This window comes from Chaetodon auriga, chromosome 15, assembly GCF_051107435.1.
Source record: "Chaetodon auriga isolate fChaAug3 chromosome 15, fChaAug3.hap1, whole genome shotgun sequence".
NCBI classification, from domain to species: Eukaryota; Metazoa; Chordata; class Actinopteri; order Chaetodontiformes; family Chaetodontidae; genus Chaetodon; species Chaetodon auriga.
The window spans coordinates 13,867,378-13,889,598 of NC_135088.1; the positions used below are offsets into that span (position 1 = coordinate 13,867,378).

The 22,221-nt window shown below is 42.1% G+C and overlaps 2 protein-coding genes across 11 annotated transcripts; one reads left to right on the forward strand and one right to left on the reverse strand.

The window, feature by feature from the left end:
- Positions 1–158: 158 nt before the first annotated feature.
- Positions 159–13,545, reverse strand: map7d2a (MAP7 domain containing 2a). Of its 8 annotated transcripts, none has more exons than XM_076750011.1 (17): positions 12,982–13,545; positions 11,137–11,229; positions 10,520–10,615; positions 10,327–10,404; positions 9,491–9,654; positions 9,182–9,278; positions 8,428–8,517; positions 6,417–6,523; positions 6,190–6,305; positions 5,689–6,077; positions 5,438–5,585; positions 5,156–5,336; positions 4,927–5,031; positions 4,771–4,821; positions 4,522–4,558; positions 2,539–3,226; positions 159–2,411 (listed from the first exon to the last, which is right to left on the reverse strand). In XM_076750011.1, the coding sequence occupies exons 1-17, from the start codon at positions 13,016–13,018 to the stop codon at positions 2,153–2,155; spliced, it is 2,736 nt and encodes a 911-aa protein (XP_076606126.1). In that variant the 5' UTR covers positions 13,019–13,545; the 3' UTR covers positions 159–2,152. The 8 variants fall into 8 exon arrangements, with proteins under 8 accessions (XP_076606126.1, XP_076606125.1, XP_076606127.1 ...); XM_076750010.1 differs by having other exon boundaries at positions 4,522–4,561; XM_076750012.1 differs by having other exon boundaries at positions 4,522–4,561; positions 10,529–10,615; positions 12,982–13,282.
- Positions 13,546–14,507: 962 nt separating this feature from the next.
- pdha1a (pyruvate dehydrogenase E1 subunit alpha 1a) lies at positions 14,508–21,860 on the forward strand. Of its 3 annotated transcripts, none has more exons than XR_013078238.1 (11): positions 14,508–14,655; positions 15,500–15,568; positions 15,660–15,833; positions 15,983–16,109; positions 16,253–16,344; positions 17,421–17,513; positions 17,751–17,906; positions 18,317–18,388; positions 18,476–18,543; positions 18,709–19,175; positions 19,682–20,717. XR_013078238.1 is itself a non-coding variant. In XM_076750494.1 (11 exons), the coding sequence occupies exons 1-11, from the start codon at positions 14,608–14,610 to the stop codon at positions 19,844–19,846; spliced, it is 1,173 nt and encodes a 390-aa protein (XP_076606609.1). In that variant the 5' UTR covers positions 14,508–14,607; the 3' UTR covers positions 19,847–21,860. The 3 variants fall into 3 exon arrangements, 2 of the variants coding, with proteins under 2 accessions (XP_076606609.1, XP_076606610.1); XM_076750494.1 differs by having other exon boundaries at positions 19,067–19,175; positions 19,682–21,860; XM_076750495.1 differs by lacking the exon at positions 19,682–20,717 and having other exon boundaries at positions 18,712–18,896.
- Positions 21,861–22,221: the final 361 nt, after the last annotated feature.

The following is a 22,221-nucleotide window of genomic DNA, read 5'->3' on the forward strand; positions in this document are numbered from 1 at the left end:
TCAAACAATAATCTATCTGATTGTGTGCTTTCATTCTTTCTTTCTACATCTCACTCTCTATCCGTGAAGTCGTCTGCCTCACTCATCTCATTTCATGTTTGAGTGAAGTGCTTCATAACACAAGCACATATTAACACGAAAGCAAAAGCACATAATTTCCAGTTTTACACTTTATTCATTGTTATGACCATGCTAACCATGCACAATGTCTACAGTAATTACATAACTTAAAGAGTTAAGCTGGTAGACTGTTTTGGAGTATGGCTATGAGCAGACTTGAATACCTTTTGAAGTGGTTGTATGCATCATTTTTTTTATCACTTGATTTTACTTTAAATCATTCCCCTTTGCAAAAAATAAAAAATAAAAAAAAGCAGCATTTTAGTCAATGTGGAACAGCAGCATTGCAAAATATAGAGTAAATCCTAACTTCCAAACACTGTGTGCAACATGTGGCTACTTCACTTAAGACAATTAAAAACGCCTCTGTCAGGCTATCTATTGTCTGAGGAACACAAATGTCAACATGTACGAGCTGTTGGAGTAACTGTTTGTGGCATGGCGGAGATGGTGCATTTCAAACCGAGGTTCAAGTATTACAGGTCCCACACAACAATCCCAATGAGAGGGTAAACACACACAGCCAGAAGACTAACATCCAGTTACCAATCAGTCCCTCATGAGGCAACCCTACAAAAAAAATCCATTTTTGACATGACACAGAAAATGAAAAATTGCAAATATTAGTCATTTTATGCATTACTCAAGAAATTAAAGTTATCCCACTGGATAATTCCTACACACGACCACACAGTACAGCATGACAGATGAAGAAAAACTGTGACAGCAGACAGCATCTTTAGAGCTACAGGGCACTCATCCAAGTTACAAGCATTCCTGACCCAGTGCACTTCAGTCTTATGCATCAATAGCCAAAAATCTATTGATTGGAATATGTATGTTACTGGCTGTGTAATAGACGAACGCATCCATTTGCACTATGCCTTGGAAGCACTTCACATGGCAAGGCATGACATGAAGTCACTCCACTCTCAGTATTTTCATCTCAAACGGGCACCTTGCCAGTAAAATAAGCTTTTATGAATGCAGTTAGTGTATATTTGCAATAAAGTCCAAGTTAGCGATTCACTTGAGCCTGCATCAAACATGTAGTGCAGCACCATCATTTGTGCTGATGCTATGATGTTTTTAAATGTGCAATAACATTCAAGTTTACAGCTTTGCAATCATCCTCCTCACTCACGTGCAGTTAGAAAGCCCCAGGTAAAGATTAAAAAAAGGAATAAAGGGAATCACCTCATTGCCATGAAATCAGAAATGTGAGTGATCTAATGATTAGACCTCGCTGGATTGGGAAGAATGTAGGACTGCAGTGGTCCTGAGAGTCTTGTGGGTTTTAGTTTGCCAGATGAATCCATTAAATTTCCAGCCAAATCAATCACCAATACATGCGTGAATAACATTACCTAGAAAGGATAAGTACTACAAACTAGGCTGTTGTGAAAATGAGATAGTCATGCCTTTCCCAGCGACACACTGAATTAGATCTGAAGGCTCAAGAGGGGAAAGGCAGAGGTACAAATGTAGTCATCGATGCTGCGAGCAGGCTTTATTAGTCCAGTACGTGGACTGAGGTGGAACCCAGTGGGGAGTCTGTGCAGGGGAAATTAGATTCTTACCATATGTTTGCAATAATATTATTTTAAATTTCTAAAATATTCAAAACCCTGATATTTTTCACATATTCAGACACACTCTCTCTCCCTGACCCTCTTTCACATGTGCTCTCTCTCTCACACACACACACACACACACACACACACACACACACACACTTATTTCATAACAAGCAGATCAAACTAAATCTTTGATACATCATTTCAATGGTCAATTATGATGTGATTAGAATATAGAAGATGTTGAGTTTATATTGCGAGTCACAGTTTCCTTTTTTTTTTTTTTAAATCAATCTCTATGGCTCTATTCCCATAAGTGTAGTGACACAGGGGTACACACTCACAATGTGACACCCTATGTGCGTGTGTGTGTGCGTGTGAGACAGAGAGAGGGAAGAGAGAGAGAGAGAGAGAGGGAAGGCAAGCGAGAGGAAGGAAAAAGAGAGATTAATGGACTATTTAATGCTAAGCTTATTTGAGGACGGGGTCGACATCCCAACGAGCTTTGAGTCTGACATGGGACTAACGACACCCTCGATGAGGTTCTTGTTGCAGTCGCCTATGTTGCCGTCAGAGGACAGTTTGGGGTAGGTGACGCTGCCCGTCAGGTCCATCAGATCTTCGAGAGCTCGGGTGTTACTCACACTGCCGTGCTGGATGTCGTTGACTGGTGAGAACTCGGGGATTGAGATCAGCTCCTCCTTGGAAGCTGGGCTGGAATATAATCATAAAAAAAAAGCAGTTACTTAAAATATCGGTGTCCAGAATCATTGGTGTCCTTTAAGACCAAGCATGTATTGTGGCACTGCTTTAACAATGGCAGCGTTACCTGACGACTCACCTGACCTCCATGGACTGCACCTCGTCACACGCCCCTGTACCCTTCACATCCAGCGGCTCCAGCTTGATGACTGGCGGGGATGGATGTTCCACCGGCAGGGGTGTCACAGTGGGTCTAATTACCTCCACCTGGGACCCTCCTTTAGCTTTCCCCTCAGCTGTTGACACATGCAGGGTTTGTTGTTTGCTTACCTCTGCAGTTATATGGCTGCTCTTCAAAGCACTTCCTTCGCCCCTCACTGCTCCATTCATCATACCAGCCTCCCTTTGGTTGACTTTGGCGTCTGCTGCCGGTGCCGCCTTCGTCAGCTCTTTATTTATTTGGTCTGTGGCTTTAACGTTTGCCCTGTGCTGCTTGTTTACATTCATTTCTGCCTCTTTTCCTTGTTGCTTGAGGACACCGGCTTTGCCCTCTCTGTTTGGTTGGCTGCCATGCTCCTCGCTGGTCTGCTTGGTGTCCGGTCTCTTGTCGGGAACACCGTGTGTTGGTGTCACTTGATGAGTGTTGTTTTTAACTGGCAGACTCTTCTGATTGTCCATCTGTGCTGCAGCTGCTGCTGCTTCTTTCTTCACCAAGGCACATTCCTTCGGGTTGACCTGGACTGTGACCTGCTCTTTAATCTGAAACTCAACCTTTTTCACTGCTTGCTCGTTCACCTGTGTATTAGTTTCAACAGTCTTTTCTTCACCTGTGGAGGATACAAAAAAAAAAAACAAGCAAAAACACCACAGTGGGCTTCACTTTATCTGGACGGTCCAGTTAACATCAACTGGGTTGACTTGGGTCTGTTCCTGCTAGCAGTAACATTGGCTGTCACGTAGTACTAATATTGGTGGACAAGTTGATTCAAAATGTTGACATTGACTTATTGTAAAACCCAAATTATTTGTGAACTAACAAGTGGTGGAAGAAGAATTCACATCATTTACTTAGATGGTAAAACTACATGTAAAAAAATGCTATTCAAAGTAAAAGTCCTGCATTCCCAATCGTACTTATGCACGATTGTAAAGTATTAGCATTGACATTTACTTAAAGTACCAAAAGTAAAAGTACTCATTATGCAGAATGGCCCATTTCAAAATCATATATGACTGAATTGTAATTAGTGATGCATTGATGTGTCAGCACTTAAATGCTGCTGCTGGTAAAGGTTGAGCTTATTTTAGTTACTTATATACTGCTGGGTAGCAGAACCTATAGAAATCAATCTCAATTCATTAGTTGGTTTATATAAGTATTAATAATGTAAGTTGTCAGACAAATGTGGTGGAGTAATAAGTACAATATTTGTTCTAATTTGTAGTGTAGTGGAAGAATTAAGGAGCATAAAATGGAATTACTCAAGTAAACTGCAAGTAAAATTGTATTCAAATACAGTACTTGAGTAAATGTACTCAGCTACACTGGAATTAAGGCTGGACAGTCCAGATAAAGTCTTAGCTCACACTGCACAGAGCGTTCCCTGAACAAAACTTTCAAGGGCATTTTCAAGAGCAGCTAATTTTACAGTCAGCTCCCCTGGCACAGCTCTACAGTAAAAGGTGCCCTCTCAGCATCAAGAGGAAAGTCTTTGGCTGCTGCTCCATATTCCAGAAAGGACTGTCTAACCCCACCAAATGGTTTTGAATGTATGGCCCAAAGCACAAGCAACATAACAACAAACAATTTTGCTTGGTTGACTTAAGCTGGTGAAAACAAGGATCCTAGCAGTCCATTCTTCTGAAAAGCAGCAGGATTATTACAAGACAAGAAGAATGCTGGAAAAATATTGGCGTCGGTCTGAGATCTCACACAAGCCAACTGATAAAAATACAGATTGCTGCTGCGCATGCTCAAAAAAAAAAAAGCTAATAAATGAATCCCATCATAAACCACGCATGCCCTGTTTGCATTTTTACAGCTGCAAGGCATACTGAGAGGGGTGGAGTGAGCAGGGACAGCAAGCAAACTGAAGGATCCGCAGCCGAGGAGCACACTAACCTGGTGGTGAGACGGCCTTCGTCTCCACCTGCTCCTCCTTCTGATTCAACGAGAGAGTCAACGTTTTGGGGGGTAATCAGGACACAAAACCAAAGTGTCACCAACAATAGAATTTAATAAAGATAATAACAACAGAAAGTCAGAGTTTTCAATAAATTAAAGTTGGAAAAAAAAAAATCTCGATCACACAATCAGCAGGTGCTTAAAGGCAGCAGGACTACTGTACGAGAACAGACTCTCTTACAGTACCTTCAAGTCAGCTTCACCCTTCCGAGTTCTCTTCATGATCTCCTCGATTCTCTGCAAAAATACACCAATGTTTAATTGCTGTGTGAACACAATTCAGAGTACAGCATGCAACCCGCATGCAATGCGTGCAGTGACTGTTTTTCTGTTTAAAATAACCTTTTTCCTCAGTTGCCTCTCCTCCTCTTCTTGTTGCGCCTGCAGTTCTCTGTCTTGCCGCTGACGCTCCGCATCCTCTTGAGCCTGGACTTTGGCTTTTTCTCTCTGTTAAGGTCAAGAGGACAGTATTTTACACAATATGCCAGAGAGTCACCTGACATCTGAACACAATGTGTACAGCATTAAGGCAAAAACAACTGCCTTATACCACCTTTCAATGATCTCTTACCTCTTTGTCCATCTGGGTCTGCAGCTCCTTCTCCTGCTCCTCCTTCTTTCGTCTGTCATCTTCTTGCTTCTGCCTCTGAGGATCTTCCTCATTTTTCCCCTTCTCCTTTACTGGTTGAGCCTTTGCCTCCTGCTGTCGCTGCTCCTGCGCGAGTTGCTTCCTCAGCTGTTCTTGCCTTAGTCTGATCGGCAGGTGAGTACACTTATCAAAGCCACGTAAAGACTCAAACCCCACAGACTATTGAATGCTGTCTTTATTTCATGATTCATTCAATAAACTCACCTTTCTTCTTCCTCTTGTTCCCGTTTTTTGTCTTCCAGTTCTTTCTGAGCTCGAGCCTGACGCCTTCGCTCTGCCAGTAACCTGGTAGCCTCCTCTGCATTTGTTGTGCCAGCTGCCATCTTCACTGCGGATGCGCAGGGTGCTGATTCTGTCAAACACACACCAAAACTGCTGTAAGACCATCCAAGTGCACTAAAGCTTAATTCAGTGTGAGGTTACAAATATTTTTCTGTCGTTTGTATAAAGTCCACCTTTTTTCTTGTCTGCATCCTGGGCGTTGCTCTGCGTCTTCTTCTCTGAGGAATCCGCTTTTGGAGACATGTGGTCCTTTCTGTCCGGGGACTGATGTTTTTCAGGTGTGTCGCCTTTGAGACGCTTATCAAAAGTTTCTCCTTTAGTTGATTTGGATTTAATGATCTCAGCATTGACCGCATTCTTCTCAGCTTGTGATGATGGACTGGTGACGTTGTTGTCAGCATTCTTTTTCACTGTGGCCTCATCTTTGGATGGTTCAAGTTTTTCCACCTTCTTGTCTTCGGGTTTCCTATCATCAGCTGACAGGTTTGGGCGATGCCTTGTTGGAGAGTAATGGTACTGATGTGCATTGCAAGGAGACTGGCTGCGCATCTTAGATGCCAGCCTGCACAGACACAGACGGAGATGTTTCATGACAGGAGAGAAATTGAAAAGCTGTGCCGTACAAACAAGGTAATTGTCCCTGCTGACCTTCAACACCAAACAAATAATCTTACTTGGAGGTAGTAGGGGATGCCAAGTACTTGGTGACACTAGCAGGAGATTCGGATCTTCTCAAGGGGGACGCACAACCTGGGGATGCAGTTCTTCTGTCTCTGCGCAGACGCTCTTTCTGGAAGTCAGAGTGACTCAAGACATAAGATCTTGCAGCCTATATCCATTAATGTTTGATTGTTACAGATCTTATGTCACTATGTCAAGGTACAGCATGTGTGTACAAGACCTTGGGGGTATTGGGAGTGGACTGAGAGCCTCCCTGAAGTCCAGCTCTGTTGTGATCTCCAGGGTTTAGCGAGGTGCAGAAAGGTGACCTGTGAGGGCTGCAGGGTGCTGCATGATGACAAACACGATGCTTATCAAATCAGATGATGACACATAGGAAGTGACTGAGGAACAGTAATACAGTGGCCAAAGGTGGAGGACGGGGGGGGGGGGGGGTTGACTGGACAGTGTGTGCTTCACCTAACTGCAGTTTACAGACTCACTTTTGCAGCCAAAGTCAGTTGGATGATAATGCAAAACAAAATGAATGCAAGAACCTTTGGTATTTTGAGCCATGATCTTAAATGTCATGTGGAAATGTATTAGTAGATTTCGGCATGCATGTCGAGCTGTATCAGGTTTTTGATTTGCAGCTCATTTCAAGAAAATTTTCATCACCATCACACGTTATTTTCATCATTAACAATTTTGTATTTTCTTTTGGCAGTAAAAGGTAAAAGTGCAAGATCAACTTATCCAGATCAACTCTCAGTCAGCTCCTCTGTCTGCTTGTTTTTACCTCAAACAGACAAACACGGAGGGACACTTTCTTGCTCTGATTCTGCCAAAAAGAGCCCATTGATTTCCCAGTATTAGATTAGGCCTGACTGAGGGATATTGAACGCATCTTTTTCTTTCAACTACCAGTATGACCGGTTCAGCCAGCAGTCAGACATAATGGGGTGTGTTAACGAAACTCTTTCTCATTTTTAGGAATTCCTGAGTCTGTGTGCTACAATGCAGTGTGATGCAGGCACACACATGCCAGCATGCTGGCTGCGAACAATAATCCCGAATCCCAACATTTCTGTCCTTGCCACACCCAAAACAATGACAGCAAATGAAAACACATGTGGACCTTATGCAATCTCACAATCACAAAAGCAAAGGCCCTAAACATGGATCAACTACACAACACTAGAAGCAGTCTTCTTGCCATTTCTAGTAACTTCTCGTCCATCTGTCACCATCTGTACAGAGAGTAATCTCTAAAGAGTGCAGCCCTCCCAGTGGGATGCCTGTATCTGTGTCTATTTTAGTGCACACATTTCTATTCTAGGTCATGTACGATTAATCTCCAAAACCGTCCCCTCCAGGGACCCAGAGTCAGCACCACTTAGCTGCTTTCATTCTTACACCATCATCCCAGGTTATCAAAACAGAAATGACGCACATAACTGTGAAAATAATACATCAAGTGTTTGAGATCCGTTGAGATTTTCAAGTCAATCTGATCTACTGTCCTTTAGCCTGTTTGTAATTACTGAGAGGTTTCTGATCTGGGGAAACTAATCCGGCGGTTGACCTCTAGGGAAATCTGAAAGAGAATTATACATGTTGAATGTTTGTGTTTACTAAAAGACACATGATAAAGGGATCCTGGGCTAAAGGTGATGAGTCACTGGAGGAAAACACAAGATTTGGTTTATGAAATGGCGCAAACTAGTGCAATTTCTCATTGTCCTCTTTTCTCCTGCATGGTGGAGAAAAGAATGAAAGTTCCTCCAGGACACCAGGAAGATGGAAATGTCTCCGCTTAATTCTGCCTGAAAATCAGGTTAAATCAGAATAAGACCAGTAGTTTTGGATAAATGTGTGGCTATATGTCAGTTTAGGCTCCTCTACTGATAACATCTGTCTGTTAATTTGCAGCCCTGAACCTTCTCTCCACACTGTCTTTTGCAACGATAACTCAAAGATAAAAGCATCTGCAGCGGAGCACGAACACAGCAAACATATCAAAGCCTAGAGTGCACAGAGAACTACATTATATCTCATCTGCACAGTAAGGGCATCATTAAAAGTTCAGCAACAGAGCAGCTTAACAAGCATGCATTACAGGAAGAAGACTTTTGCCTTTGGTTTAAGTTGAAGTTTCAGCCTGCCCAAAGGCAAACAAACACAGACATGGGAACCGTTGGATGAACAGGAGGGGGGATACATTTGGGCAGGCAAGGGGGTCTTAACTTTACCAGATTCGCTGACAGCAGGAAGGGGGGAGGCAATGCCATGGGAAAAGGCGGAGGCAGCAGAGAAAGGGAGTGGGGCATTCTCACTGTCACCTATAGGCAGCGGGCGGAGCAGAGCAGAGCAGAGGTGAGCAGTCAGAGCATTATGAACAGTTTATCTGAGCAATTCCTCATCCACCCGAAGAGACACGGATGAGAGTTAACTCAACAGCAGGGATGCCATGATGTCATGTAATCTGTCCTTTTTTGGGTGTGGTTTAAAGACATTGTGTTTAGAGTTTGACTCCCCAGCTGAGTAATGAACACTGATTTTGTCTGAATTATTTCCACATTTTACATTCACATTTTTGCAGTCAACCACAGAAGTTTTAAAGGTGTACTTCCTTCCATGCTACATAGACACCAATGCAGATGTGTAACTCCATCCTGCCTCTGTGGGAAACCAGGAACACATTTCTGCTCATGCGTACTTCAGCAGCCAGGCTGACGGCAATGAACAGGCCAAGAGAAGGCTCTCTTCAACACACACGCACACACACACACACATACACACACAAACCTATGGCATACATACACACACATACTCTGTCATGGTGTCTCACAGAAATACAGCAAAATGCAATCCTTCAGAAAAAAAGCAAAATTCTTCCTCCACATCCCGCTGCCTCTCAGGTTCAGATCATTCCCGTTTCATTTTGCCATCCATGCCTCTTACATCCAAACAATCTCTAATTACAACTATAAGCTCAGTTCTGACCTGCTCCTGTGGGGCAGCCTCTGCTCCAGCGTTTGGTCCTCTGCTCCAGCTGGAGGCTTCGCTCCAGAGAGCGTTTCATCAGGGCCTCCAGACGCTCCTGAACGCAACACAGCAGAGACGATCCATATTTGAACACCGTCCCCGCACTGCTGGTTTTGTCTCTTTGTCATTTAGGATAAGTCACATGGCTGTTTTTATGTATTTTGCATAAACACAACCACAAATTTGACACATAGAGTAGGCATTAGGCAATAGTGCATTCTTAGATTAGACAGATGTGGATTCAGATTTTTTGTTAGATCAGCTGACCCTCTCCTCCTCGAGCTGCTGCCTCCTCTTCTCCTCCACCGCAGCTCTGCGGAGCTCCTCTTTCTGCCTCTGCTCCTCCAGCCGCCTCCAGCGTTCCTCCACTGTGCGTTCGTACTGCAGCCGAGCTCTGCGCTCCTTCTCCCTGATCAGCTGCTCCCTGGCCGCTGAAAGAGACAAGATCAACTCTGCTACAGGTTCCATTGAAAAAAAATCCAGTTAATTGGACAATGTTGTTGCCGGCGGCTTTCTGCTCTTCAGCTGGTTGTGTGGAGTTCAGGATATATACCACAAAAGAAATAACAGGCTCTGTTTTTTTACCATTTTGCAAAAATAATATGTTAAATACATTTCAATCTCTTTTCAAAAGACTTTTTTAAGAATTGTGTATCTTTTCCTTGAGATTTAGTAAGATTTTTCTTACACAGCACCCTCAAAATCTCTCATTATAACATGAACCTGTATGTGTCATGATGAATTTGATAGTCATGATGATAGAAATCCTTGTCATCATCGTGAGGCGACTGCAGGAGCTGCATGATTAACAGTGAGTGAGAGACCTACTTTTGTGGATTATTCTACGTTACTGTCACATTCTCTGAAGTGACTTAGCTCATCACATCAAAAACCCAGTGAACTCAGGATGAATCTTCTACTGGCTAGCCAAGCACTTCCACTACCAATTAAACTGTAGAGAACAAAAAAAAACCTTTGCAGCAAAGCTGCAGTGGAAAATAATAACTCAAGGGCATTTGAGAGCCTCTGAGTTCACAAAATCAGCCTCTTTATTTGTTTTTGTGCCAAAAAGAAAAAAAAAAAAAGAGGCCAGGATCACCTACCCAGGCTTCTCTCCCTCTCCTCACGTCTCTCTTTGGCTAATCGCATCCTGTCGTCCGTCTTCATATAACCCTCCACAACTGAAAGATGAATAGAAATGTCAGAGAACACACACACAAAAGCCATTGGCAATGCAGCCCAATTAAAGCAGAGACAGAAAAAAGCCGTTTAATAGAAGCAAACATTGAGACTTACTTTGTTTACCTGCATGGTTGTTACCAACGTTAGCTGCAAAGTGTGAAGGAGACGCGTGTCCATTTATCTGCGGCTTCTTCTCTGTGTTAGATGGAGCTGGGGTCATCATGACAGAAGGAGAGAGGGCACACACACACACGCAGCTTTGAGGAATGACATCAGCACCACAGCACTGACCTGCAGTGCTGCTTTACTACCAGCAGATGGAAGCATTCCGGTGGCTCTGTGTGGGGCTGCTCTGTGTTCAATGCATTGTGTTGCAAAATGCCAAGTAGCCCCATGCCAAGGGCAAACTGCAGCAAAATGCAGGAGAGGGGAGGAAACTGTCCTTGATGAGATAATCAGTCCACACATGCTGAATGCCTCTTTTGATTATGGCTGCTGAGCTTGTGCTGCTGCTGTAACCAGCCCATTGCATTCAGTGACAACAGAGCAGCCCTGGAACACATTTTCCTATTATATACCTATTAAAGGCCTACAGTGTCATAGTATGGGTTCTATGTTACTCTAGTAATTGTGCATTAATCCACATCACTGTGTAAGTCATTTTCATCCAGATGAAACCACTTGGAGGCAAAGTGTGAATTACAAACGAGAAGCCGGAGAAGATTACTCACGCGTTTTTCCAGTTCGGGCTGGAGAGCTGTGACCGTTTGTTGGAGATCTCTTTTCAGGAAGTAGAGTGATGGATGGCGGTGCCATTTTTTCACCTAACACACAGAAATGAAAGAACACAAAGAGTACTGATCTAAACAGTAAGCTCACGTTTCCACCTCAGTATCACAAGTCACAATGGTTGTAAATGGTATGAATGGAGAAGTTTGGTGCACAGCCAAGAAATGATACAGTCACAAGATGAGTGTGTAAAAGTGTGTGTGCATCTGGAAGATGTGTATGCAAACAGATGAGACATCACACACTCTACTGTCTGTGATTAAGATACAAACATACACCTAAATTGAAGTAAAAACCCAAAATGTGACACCTTTTTTAGTTGTTATACTAATAAAACACAAGTATAGTTTAACACAAGTCTTACATCGCTATTATAGCCGAGGTAACCAAATTAAATAATTGATTATTAGTTAAATCCATAGCGTAATATGGAGAGTTGAGAACAGTGACTACATCTTAATCTCAGCACAGTGGGTGGATGCTTATCTTTGAACGTGCCTCAAAAAAAAGAAGAAAAAAAAAAGAGAAGAAAGTTTAATTCCACAAATTCAACTCAGTCAATATTTGTAGGCTAAACTGCCAGCACAGTCAGTGGCTTCACTTGATCAAGTGAATCACTCTCTTTTCAGTCAGGGCTTTTATTGTTTTCTCCTTAAACCTGGCAGACGGCAATGAGTCCATCTTGGTTTGGCTGATGTCAGACAGGAGAGCTGCTGCCTGGATGTCACTTTGCTCACTCGACCTAAACTTTCACGATCACCTGCACATGCATCAACATGTAACATTTATTTATTCTCCACAGTAACATTTTATCGATTTGACCATGAGAAGTCTACTCTACGGTGTGTTTACTGTAGCTTTTATGGTTTTGAGGGGAATGCCGCTCATGGTATTTCTCTATCTTACAGAGCTGTCCACACATTATCCTGGACCTGTTGTTGTAAGATACAAGCTGCAGAAACAAAATGATGTATAAGATTGTTCCACATAAAAAAATGTGAAATCAAGACTGAATTTTTATGAATTAAAAAAAAAAATGTCTAGTAGTTCCAACATAACAAATGTCTCCAGTAGTCACCTTGCATCGTTCTCAATGGAGCAGTGAACTAGACAAGACTTTTCTCCTTCATGGAACAGAGTCACTCATACAATTGTACCAAATGTGATTATTGACCTGTGGGGAGATTTTCCCTCTCTCAGGGTGTGGAGGGTAAATGCAGTCTGAGCTACGACCCAGCCTTCAGCCCACATAGTCATCACAAAATGGTTTGAAGCTCATAGAAATTGTAATCCATGAATCTGCACAGTCTTCTTCTCTCCACCTATTTGAACCCTTTTATCCGATTGAGCCGCGTCATCACCAAAACAAAGGAAAGTCTACACGCATCCCCTGATTGTGCTTAGCAGTGACAGGACTCTTATCACGTCTTATCCCCTGATGAGAAAATGTGCATCAAACAATGACAGAAGACACAAACACACTTTAACTCATGATTAAAAAACAAAACAAAACAAAAAAAGCATTACAGGCCAGACGATTTGGGTTTATTTTGCAGGAGAATAAATAAATATGTCCCTCTGTATTTTTGATGATGCACATTATAGACCTGCATCAAGTGAAAACAACCAGCGAATACACACGTCAGTGGCGCCTGATCATCTCTGCACAGACCAGCTCCGTGCACATAAAGCGGTGGAAATGTCAGTTGCGTCATTCATTGAGTCTGCTTCAAATCGCGGCGCAAACCCAACAACAGATAAAGATTCCAGCCTCACAAAAAGCTCACCTGTCACTGTAGCGGATGATAAGACTGTTTTCGCCATGGTAGCCTACAGCCTTGCTGTCGCGTGCAGAATACACCCAAATGGTTGGACGCGCGGTCACCCACAAACGCGCCGCAGTGATGCCGATGCAGCACAGGTATCCGTTTCCCTCCACAGCAGCAGCACTGAGAAGCGCAGCCACAAAAACAACCATTCAGCTGGATAGCCTGAAGGTCATTATAAAGGCTGGAGATGATGGGCAGGACAGGAGAGTGGCGTGTGTGCGGATGGAGGAGAGAGATGCTGGGAGTGGAGCGGAGAGACGATGATGCGCACACAATCGAGTTTACTATCGATCGACCACACCGTGCGTCGCAGCGTAAGCCCGCCCTGATATTAACACATTACCGGTGGATGGAGGAGATTTCCTCTGCGCACAGCTCAGCCAGATCCACAGCACATTCAGCTGACTTAATGCTGGTTTATGCACTGACACACAGACAGGGCAACATGCAGAATCAGTGCGTGCACTGTGCCAGGCCGAACACAGTTTGCACCCTATATATCAATACAACAAATAACTGTTTACTTGATTGTACCAGACACAAGAGGTCCACCACAGGCAATCTGCTGTATCACATGTTCAGACACTGACGTCACTCATCTTTCATCATTTTGCTGCACATTACATTAAAAATACAGCTGCTATTGGACATTTTCTGCGTTTATGTTTTAATCTGGGGATCCATGAATAATAATAATTGTAATAAAAGACTCACGTGCTGAACTCATCACTGGGTTAGTGATGTACACAGTGATATACATTATCAGGAACCAGTTTCTGATTTCTGCAAATTGTGATCCTATCCATAGCATTTACGTGCACTGGGTCACATATAGTATTATAGTGCAATGTAGTACTTGCTGTGATAATGGCTGGATTAGGACCCCGGGGGTAAAAATGAGCAGTGGGCCCCAATACCGTCCCCATTATTCCAACTCTGTGCACTGAGTGAATGTCACAGTGTCTTCAAGTGCCCCTCTACTAAAGTGCATGCTGCAGACTACACATGGCAGCTTTATTATAGTTTGCCTGCAGTCCTAAAAGAACAGTACTCATGTCTTGAAATCCAAACCCTTGTTTATTGTAGGTCTAATATTAAAAGTATTTAGGAATAGGCACTGATATAAACTGAGGTGAAGCTTTATTTTGACAAAAAGGTCCTCAAAATTAGGCAATACAGCAAGTATGACCTAAAGGACCTTATCATTTCTTTTCATTTCCTTCAGTACTTCTGTGCTGTCCTACATACTGGATTTTAATTCAGTCAGAAAAAAGAGAAACAAATATTCTTCTTCTTCTTCTTCTTCTTCTTCTTCTTCTTATTATTATTATTATTATTATTGTTGTTGTTGTTGTTGTTGTTGTTGTTGTAAAATTACCTATATTGTAATACCTACGAATGACGTACAACTAAAAATTAATTCGAAGATGTTATTCTTTCATATATGCGTTGTCAGTGGTGGCAGCAGCGTATTTGCTGCCGTTATTGAAGCCAGTGAAGAAGAAGAGCGAGCGGAACCGGAAGGACGGAGCCTGACAGAAGGACGGAGCCGTGGGTGCAGTACTGTGAGCTAGCTCAGGAAAGATGCTGTCCAATATTTCTAATGTACTGAGAGGAGGACTTAAGAGAAATGTAAGTACTCATTTTTTAAACTGTGGACGGTCTTAGCCAAACACTGCATCACAGGTTCCCTCTAAAACCTCCAGATTTTACCCAAAACAGGAATGTCATCGCTATTCTGACCTTGCAGGGCCGAATGATAGCTAGCTTGTTTGGCTAACACGGCTAAAGTCTCCAATAAATCTAAACTGTTTATAAAATCGTGACCCCAGTGTTTTGGTCAGTTAAGTCACAGTCCTGTAATTTTTTTTCTTAAGTTCTACACAGTTTCACTCTTTTGTTGTCATTATGGAGTCAGAGTCTATATTTTCACGGTGCGTGTTTTTTTTTTTTTTTTTTTTTTTTCTCTTTAATGAAAGTTGACAGCTAGCATTAACTTCAGTAACTTTAAACCGAGTTACGCTGCAAAAAGTGAAACCAAAGTAAGATGAAATCTCTTAAATCAAGGCAATATATGCTTGTTTTTTGCTTGACAGACGATCTTATAGTTACAGCATTTTTCTTGTTTCCCTTGAGATATTTCATCTTCTTAAGGAAATTTAATTAGTGGCTCTGAAGAATGCATGCTTAGACTCATAATCTTTGTTACTTACTGTTGCTCAGATAATTCCCCATTTAAATCAATATTTTTGCCACTGTTGTACTATTTCATGTAGGCAAAGTTCTAGTACAGCTACTTGTATTTCAACAAAATTTAGTACAGCATGTGAGAACGTGTTTATCTTTTTTTAAGTAGGAAAGAACATAATGTTTTGTATTGATACTGGAACACCGCTGCCATTTTGGCTCTAGTATTGAAAAACCACAGCAGATTTTAATGTCTTAATGTCTGTTATTTTTTTCTCTCCCATGGCAGGGAGCTGCTGTGGTCACGTCAGCTCGCACATATGCTGACTTCACAACCCAGGCAACCTTTGAAATCAAGGTAAGCTTTAAACTCAGAGCTTTATTTTGTGCTAAACTGATCAATGCACGTGGCAGTTTGTGAGTTATTATGGATATTTTCTTTCCTCCAGAAATGTGACACCCACAAGCTGGATGAGGGCCCGGCCACACAGGTGGTTTTGACTCGTGATGAGGGTCTGAAGTACTACCGCATCATGCAGACCATGAGGCGTATGGAGCTAAAGGCAGATCAGCTGTATAAGCAGAAGATCATCAGAGGATTCTGCCACTTGTATGACGGCCAGGTACAGTAAAAACATAAGAAGACTGACAAAGTGTTTTAAAAATACTAATACAATACATTTCCTATTGCTTGTTTGCTGTGTGGATTTACAGTCCGTTCAAGCTCATCTCATATAGATCTAACTTCAAGCTGTATGTTCTCTCTTTGTAGGAGGCCTGTGCGGTTGGTATTGAAGCGTCAATTAATTTGACAGACCACCTGATCACTGCGTACCGTGCCCATGGCTACACTTTCACCAGAGGAGGGAGTTTAAAGGAGATCATGGCTGAGCTCACTGGTGAGTCTGCAGTGCTGAGACACTGTGACACTTCCGCTCTTCAGAAAATTTTGAGATGTTTTGATTTTTAGATGCAATCATTGTTTTGTTTTTCATTCACCTCAGCTTTCTGTTCCCTTCATGTTTTTGTTTTGAATTGACAGGCAGAAGAGGGGGTATTGCAAAGGGCAAAGGAGGCTCCATGCACATGTACTGTAAAAACTTCTATGGAGGAAATGGAATTGTCGGAGCTCAGGTACATCACTGAGTCGAATACGCTGTTTGAAACCATCTGGTCAGTTTATCATTTAGTCTGTGTTTTTTGTTTAGTGTAGATCTACCTGTCCCACCAGTATGATGTCAGTTTGATTTAACTGTGGTGAGTCTCATAAGGGCTACACATGGGCATAATTAATGGGTCTAGTTTGATAGTGTGTACTGATATACTTGAAATATTGTGGAACTAAAGGAAGGTGACATTGGTCTTAAACCCGCTTATCTGTTCCTGCATATTCCATGACAACCTGGTCGGTGCAGTGTTTCTCTGATAGTTATTTGCCGCTGCAGAATTATCATTACCACTGCTAAGATTTCACGCTCTCATTGGTATCCTCTGCCCTCGCGTTTAACCGAGGGGGGTGCTCAGCCCCTCCACACATAATCACACATGGAGCGGAGCAGAGGAAAGACAGGTGAAGTGAAGATAATGTTGTTGTACTGGTTACAATCAGGCTTGGTGGTGAATGCTAACATGCTGGCAGATTCATTGTTTTTGTGTTTTTAGCTGAGCAAGACCAGAGAGAGAGAGAGAGTTTTCACTTCAAACAGATCGCTGATGCTGTTTTGCCCTCATTGTTCTCTGTGATGTTTGCTGTTAGTGATGTAATGTAGCCCCAGTGTGTCTTAGGCGGAGTGAGCATTAGACTGCACTATATTACTGCCTAACAAGTTTAAAAGGAGGGTGCAGTGAACTGACCAGACAGAGGAACAGTTATTTGCTAGTAAGTTAGCAAACTTGGTTGGACTGACTGTTCAGAGTGTCCTATAGAGAGATAAATTGATAATTAATAAAATAGTTAAAAAAGAGAAGAGTGAGCCAAAACATCAACCTCTTATATGAAATCACAAATCAGGGGTCGAAATAAGTATCAGGCTACTGGATAAAGGCAAGTCACTCAAAGATAATATTTGCTTTGTTAAAAAAAAAAAAATGTGTCATGTCTGTACCAACATAAGACTCTGTGTTCCTTCAAGGACCATGTTGTTAAATTAGCATTTTTTTGTAGTAAGATTGGTGTGATGTGACTCAAAGACATCTCTGATGCTCCGCAGGTTCCTCTGGGTGCTGGTGTGGCTCTGGCCTGCAAATATTTTGGCAACAATGAGCTGTGTGTCTGTCTCTATGGTGACGGTGCTGCCAACCAGGTATGGCATTGAAATCACTGTGGTTTTAAAGTAGCTGTTCAGTAATTAGACAGATCAATAGCAGCTTCATTCAAAAGTAGGGCACAGTCTTTTTTCAGTGCTGAAGATTTAATGCTACTAATCTACTTTATTGACATTGACCACTTTAAAAGTTTTGTCTCTACTTTTGGATAAGAGCTGCTGCTGACCCGATAGACATCCCGCATCTGAGCTTTGCGTCCTTTGTGTGTTTCACAGGGTCAGATTTTTGAGACCTACAATATGGCAGCCCTTTGGAAGCTGCCCGTCATCTTCATCTGTGAGAACAACAGGTATGGTATGGGCACGTCAGTGGAGCGAGCTGCAGCCAGCACCGACTACTACAAGAGAGGAGACTTCATTCCTGGTCTCAGGGTACTCTTCTTACTCATGTCGTTAAACCTTTTCCCCCTCTGATAAAACCGACTGTACAATAGAATTCCTTTGCGCCATGTCTATGTTTTCATTTGATCGCTCGAACTGTTGTAATAACATTATAACATTGCTTTGGAAAAGACTGTCCGGTAAATGAATGTGTTGGAATGCAATACATACTGTACCTCATGCCACTCCAAACTTTCCTATACAGAACACTACAATGTGTGTATATATATATATAGTAGCCTAAACGTATCACTTATTCATTTCATTGACCTGGTAATAAATAAATAAATGCTTTTTTGCATGTGAAACTCAGTAAACATAAGTATAAATGGCTCTAATGTTTTCTCTGAAGGGGACACGTAGTGATTCAGTGAAATTTGGGGTCTTGTTTTTGTGCACAGGTGGATGGGATGGACCTTCTGTGTGTTCGGGAAGCGACCAGGTTTGCAGCCGATCACTGCCGATCTGGGAAGGTGAGTTGAAAACATTGAATTATGTCGAGGAGGAAATGTGGTTTTTCATTTTCTCAGCTCAATTGTTTGTGTGCTGTGTTTCATCAGGGTCCCATCGTCATGGAACTTCAGACATATCGCTATCACGGACACAGTATGAGCGACCCTGGCGTCAGGTAAAAGATCACTTCCTGACTTTTGTAAATTTAAACTTGTACAATTGAATATTTATTGTGCTATAACTCTTTTGAGTGTCTTTTAAGCACTTTGTTACTTATGTATTAGTAATAATGTGTATCCTCACTGTGCTGCTGCCCCTTGCTTCTGCCACTGTCCCACAGTAGTCTTCATGTACTGCTTCCTGCTGTAGTGGCTTTGCACCGTCCTGACCGCAGCTTAGGGATGGTCTGAACACGCACTAATGTGGCTATTGGCTTAAGCAGATGAATGCTGCCTTAAATAACACAGGAGGAATTTCTTGAAGTACTTATGAGAAATGTAAACAACCTACAGATCATAGCAAAGTAACTCACTCATTGGTTTTGCACAAATCAATTATCTTCGTATTAACAGCAGTTAGTCAAAGTAACGAGTTGCTGGTGATTTTCAAACATTTGAGTTGCCGCACCTAGATTCGGTGTGAAATGATTGCATTAGTGCCTCCCTACGACATCCCTGCACCGATCTTTCCCCTTTCAGCTACCGCACACGTGAGGAGATCCAGGAGGTCCGCGGGAAGAGCGACCCCATCTCCTTGCTGAAGGACCGCATGCTCAGCAACAACATGGCCAGCATGGAGGAGCTCAAGGTACAGTCATACAGTTCCTCTAGCTGTTTGGATGCATTAGCTGTGATCGGGGAATGTTTGGGACAGAAAACAGAAAACTGATAACACGAAGCTAAAAAAAAGCACACGATTCCTGCTGCAGTCCTCTGTTGAGGGCAGGAATACTAAGAGTTTACACACAGGTCTGCAGTGCGTTGTTTAAACACAAGAGAGAGCTATTGTCACTGGTGTAGCTTTTATCTCGTCGTCTTCAGCTGAACTCACCCAGTCTGCAGTTTTTAAATGTTTTTGGTTTCCAGTTGAACAAGGAAATTAAAAGAATACAAGATGCCTCTTTCGTGAGTCACATGTCTACTGGCTGCTCTATACTATTATGTCCTATGTGTATGTTGTAGGCTACAGGTGCCTCCGTGATTGAGATCTATTAAAAGCACACCCTCATAACCGCATTCCCTCATGTGTGTAGATGTACTGTCAATGTGAGATGACAGTAATTTTTTACTGTGTCACCTGTGTGCCCTCTGTAGGAGATTGATGTGGAGGTGAGGAAGGAAATCGAAGAAGCTGCTCAGTTTGCCACCACAGATCCTGAACCCCAACTGGAAGAACTGTGCAACCACATCTTTTACAACGAGCCACCCATTGAGGTGCGCGGCACAAACCCGTGGAGCACGCTGAAGTCTGTTAGCTAAAGTCTTTTCATCCCCACGCCCACTCTGTTATATGTATTAACCTCCCCCCGCCCGCCTCTCACATGTACACACACATCATATAGTTTACCATAAACTCGTGCCTCAGACCCAGAGTTTGAAGGATCAACAAGTGAATTGAGTTCAGTGCTGTTCTTGTTAACAGCAGGGACCATATTCACAAAGATGTTCTGAGAATAAAAAGCTAGCGAAGATCGACAAGAACACTTTCAGGGTTGTGCTAATTCTTCTTCACATTGCTCCTGTTGGTGTCTGCACACAGACACAGTCAAAGATATCAGGGCTCCTTATTCTACCTTCAGATTTACTGCCATCTCTTTTTGTACCGGTGCTTACATAAATAATCACAGTGAACTCGGAGCCTTACTGAAGGGAAGCACCAATCAGACGGACACTGCGGCAGGTTGGATCATCAGACGGTTTCAAAACAACCTCAAGTGCATTTCTTTGTCACAGCGCTGCCATATTCTCCCGACATTCTGCCACATATTTATTTAGTTTTTTACAAAGAATATTGAACAACCTGAGACATTGTGGAGCTTTCATTCAATTATTAATTAAAGTCACCATCGTGGTGGACTATTATGAGTCTTTATCTCATGCATGAAGTACATGCACCAAAAGATATAAATTAATACCTGCGATTATTGTTATTATTTTTGATGTTTTAGAAGCGACGTATTTAAAGTATATTGGATTGTCCTAACATGAAGCGCTTATTATCTCCAGAAGGTTTTGTCAATCTGGCCCCAAATGAATATATTTAAGACTTTAAATTTCCTTGTTTGATGATGATCTCTGGTCACTGTTGAGGTGTGTCACTGTTCATCTCATAAAGACACTGTCTGACCTGTAAAAAAAAAAAAAAAAAAAAAAAAAGATTTTGTACTCTTTATACTGAAGTGTACATGACGAACATTTCAGTTAACTAGTTCATGTCTTTTTTTTTTCTTTTTGTTACCGAAACACCATGAAAGGCAGCAGGGTAAAGACTCGTTTCTGTCAGCTTCCTTAATATGCCTCCATGTGTGTTTTTTTTTTCTTTCAATATGTAAGAGTAAAGAACACCAAGGGAAAGGCTTGAATATTGTATCTCGCCAAACCAAGCGGGGCAGCAGATCTTGTGTTGTTTCGAGTATGAATGTGTCATCTCATGTTTGTGTCACACTCAGAGCTGAGCGGGTGATTCTCTGCATCTAAGACATCAGATGTTTGAAGACCACCGCGTGTGTTTGTATTCATATGGTCATTTTGCTGATACTCAGGTGCTGTGGTGCCTTTTGAGTTTCATCAACACAAACTGTTCATTTTCGTGTATTTGGAGAAATTCTTGTTCAATTTTTAATGTACATGTGAGGATATTTATTATCCCAGGTACTTACAATCAAACTGACCACAGGCTGAACCATCCACAGTGAATGTAAACATGATGACCTTCAGGGTGAATGCATTCATCGGCTAAGCGTCACTGTTCGCATGACGTCGGGTGAAGTATTGTTGGTTCTGCTGGGAGAGCATCAGTAGCTTGATGTGCCACTTGTATGATTTTGCTTGTAACACATCAGCAGTGGTGCATTATTTGCTTTAATGAACAGGGATATTTTAAATTTCAGTCCATTTTTTTTTTCTTTTGTCGAGTACTGAAACACATTACAGTGAAAAAAACGTCTGCACTGACACTTCAGGTTGAACATAAAACAGCCTGCATGTCAACATGTACTGCTAACATTAACACTGTAACGATGCTTGTAACCTTTTAAAGGTTACCAGATGGGAAAGGTGTTTTTTTTTTTGTTTGTAATGAAGAGTAATCAAACGAGAAGATGGACTAAAATTTCAAATGTCAGTACCTGTCATATTACAACTGCAAATGCTTACAGAGTATTTGTTGCAGTAAACTGTTACATTGAGGGTGGAAAGTGACACAAGGAAACGCTCCGTGGAAACATCGGTTTTATGTGTGCGCAGATTGAAATAAAAAGACTACGCTACTGTATTTGTGTTGTCCTCTTTGTCTGTTCAGCTTCTGGGTAAAATGTCCAAAACTTTGAGCTTGTACCTCAGCGAGTAGTCCTCAGCAAGGTAATCATTGGTTTATAAATGCAAGAGAGCACGGCTTTCAACTCAATACCATTTCACTTTGATTTTAACTTTTAACTCTGATCACAGTGAGATGGTCTACCTACAATTATTGATTTTCGGCAGTGAGGAAAGAAAGGTTACATAAAGAGCTTTGGGTAGTCGTAAGCCATCAGGAAAATAAGATGTGTGGTTATGTGTGGGAGGTGATCAGGGCGGTGAAGAATGAAGACTGGAATGCTGCATCAGGAGCGTCCGACGCTTTGCACCTCAAGTTG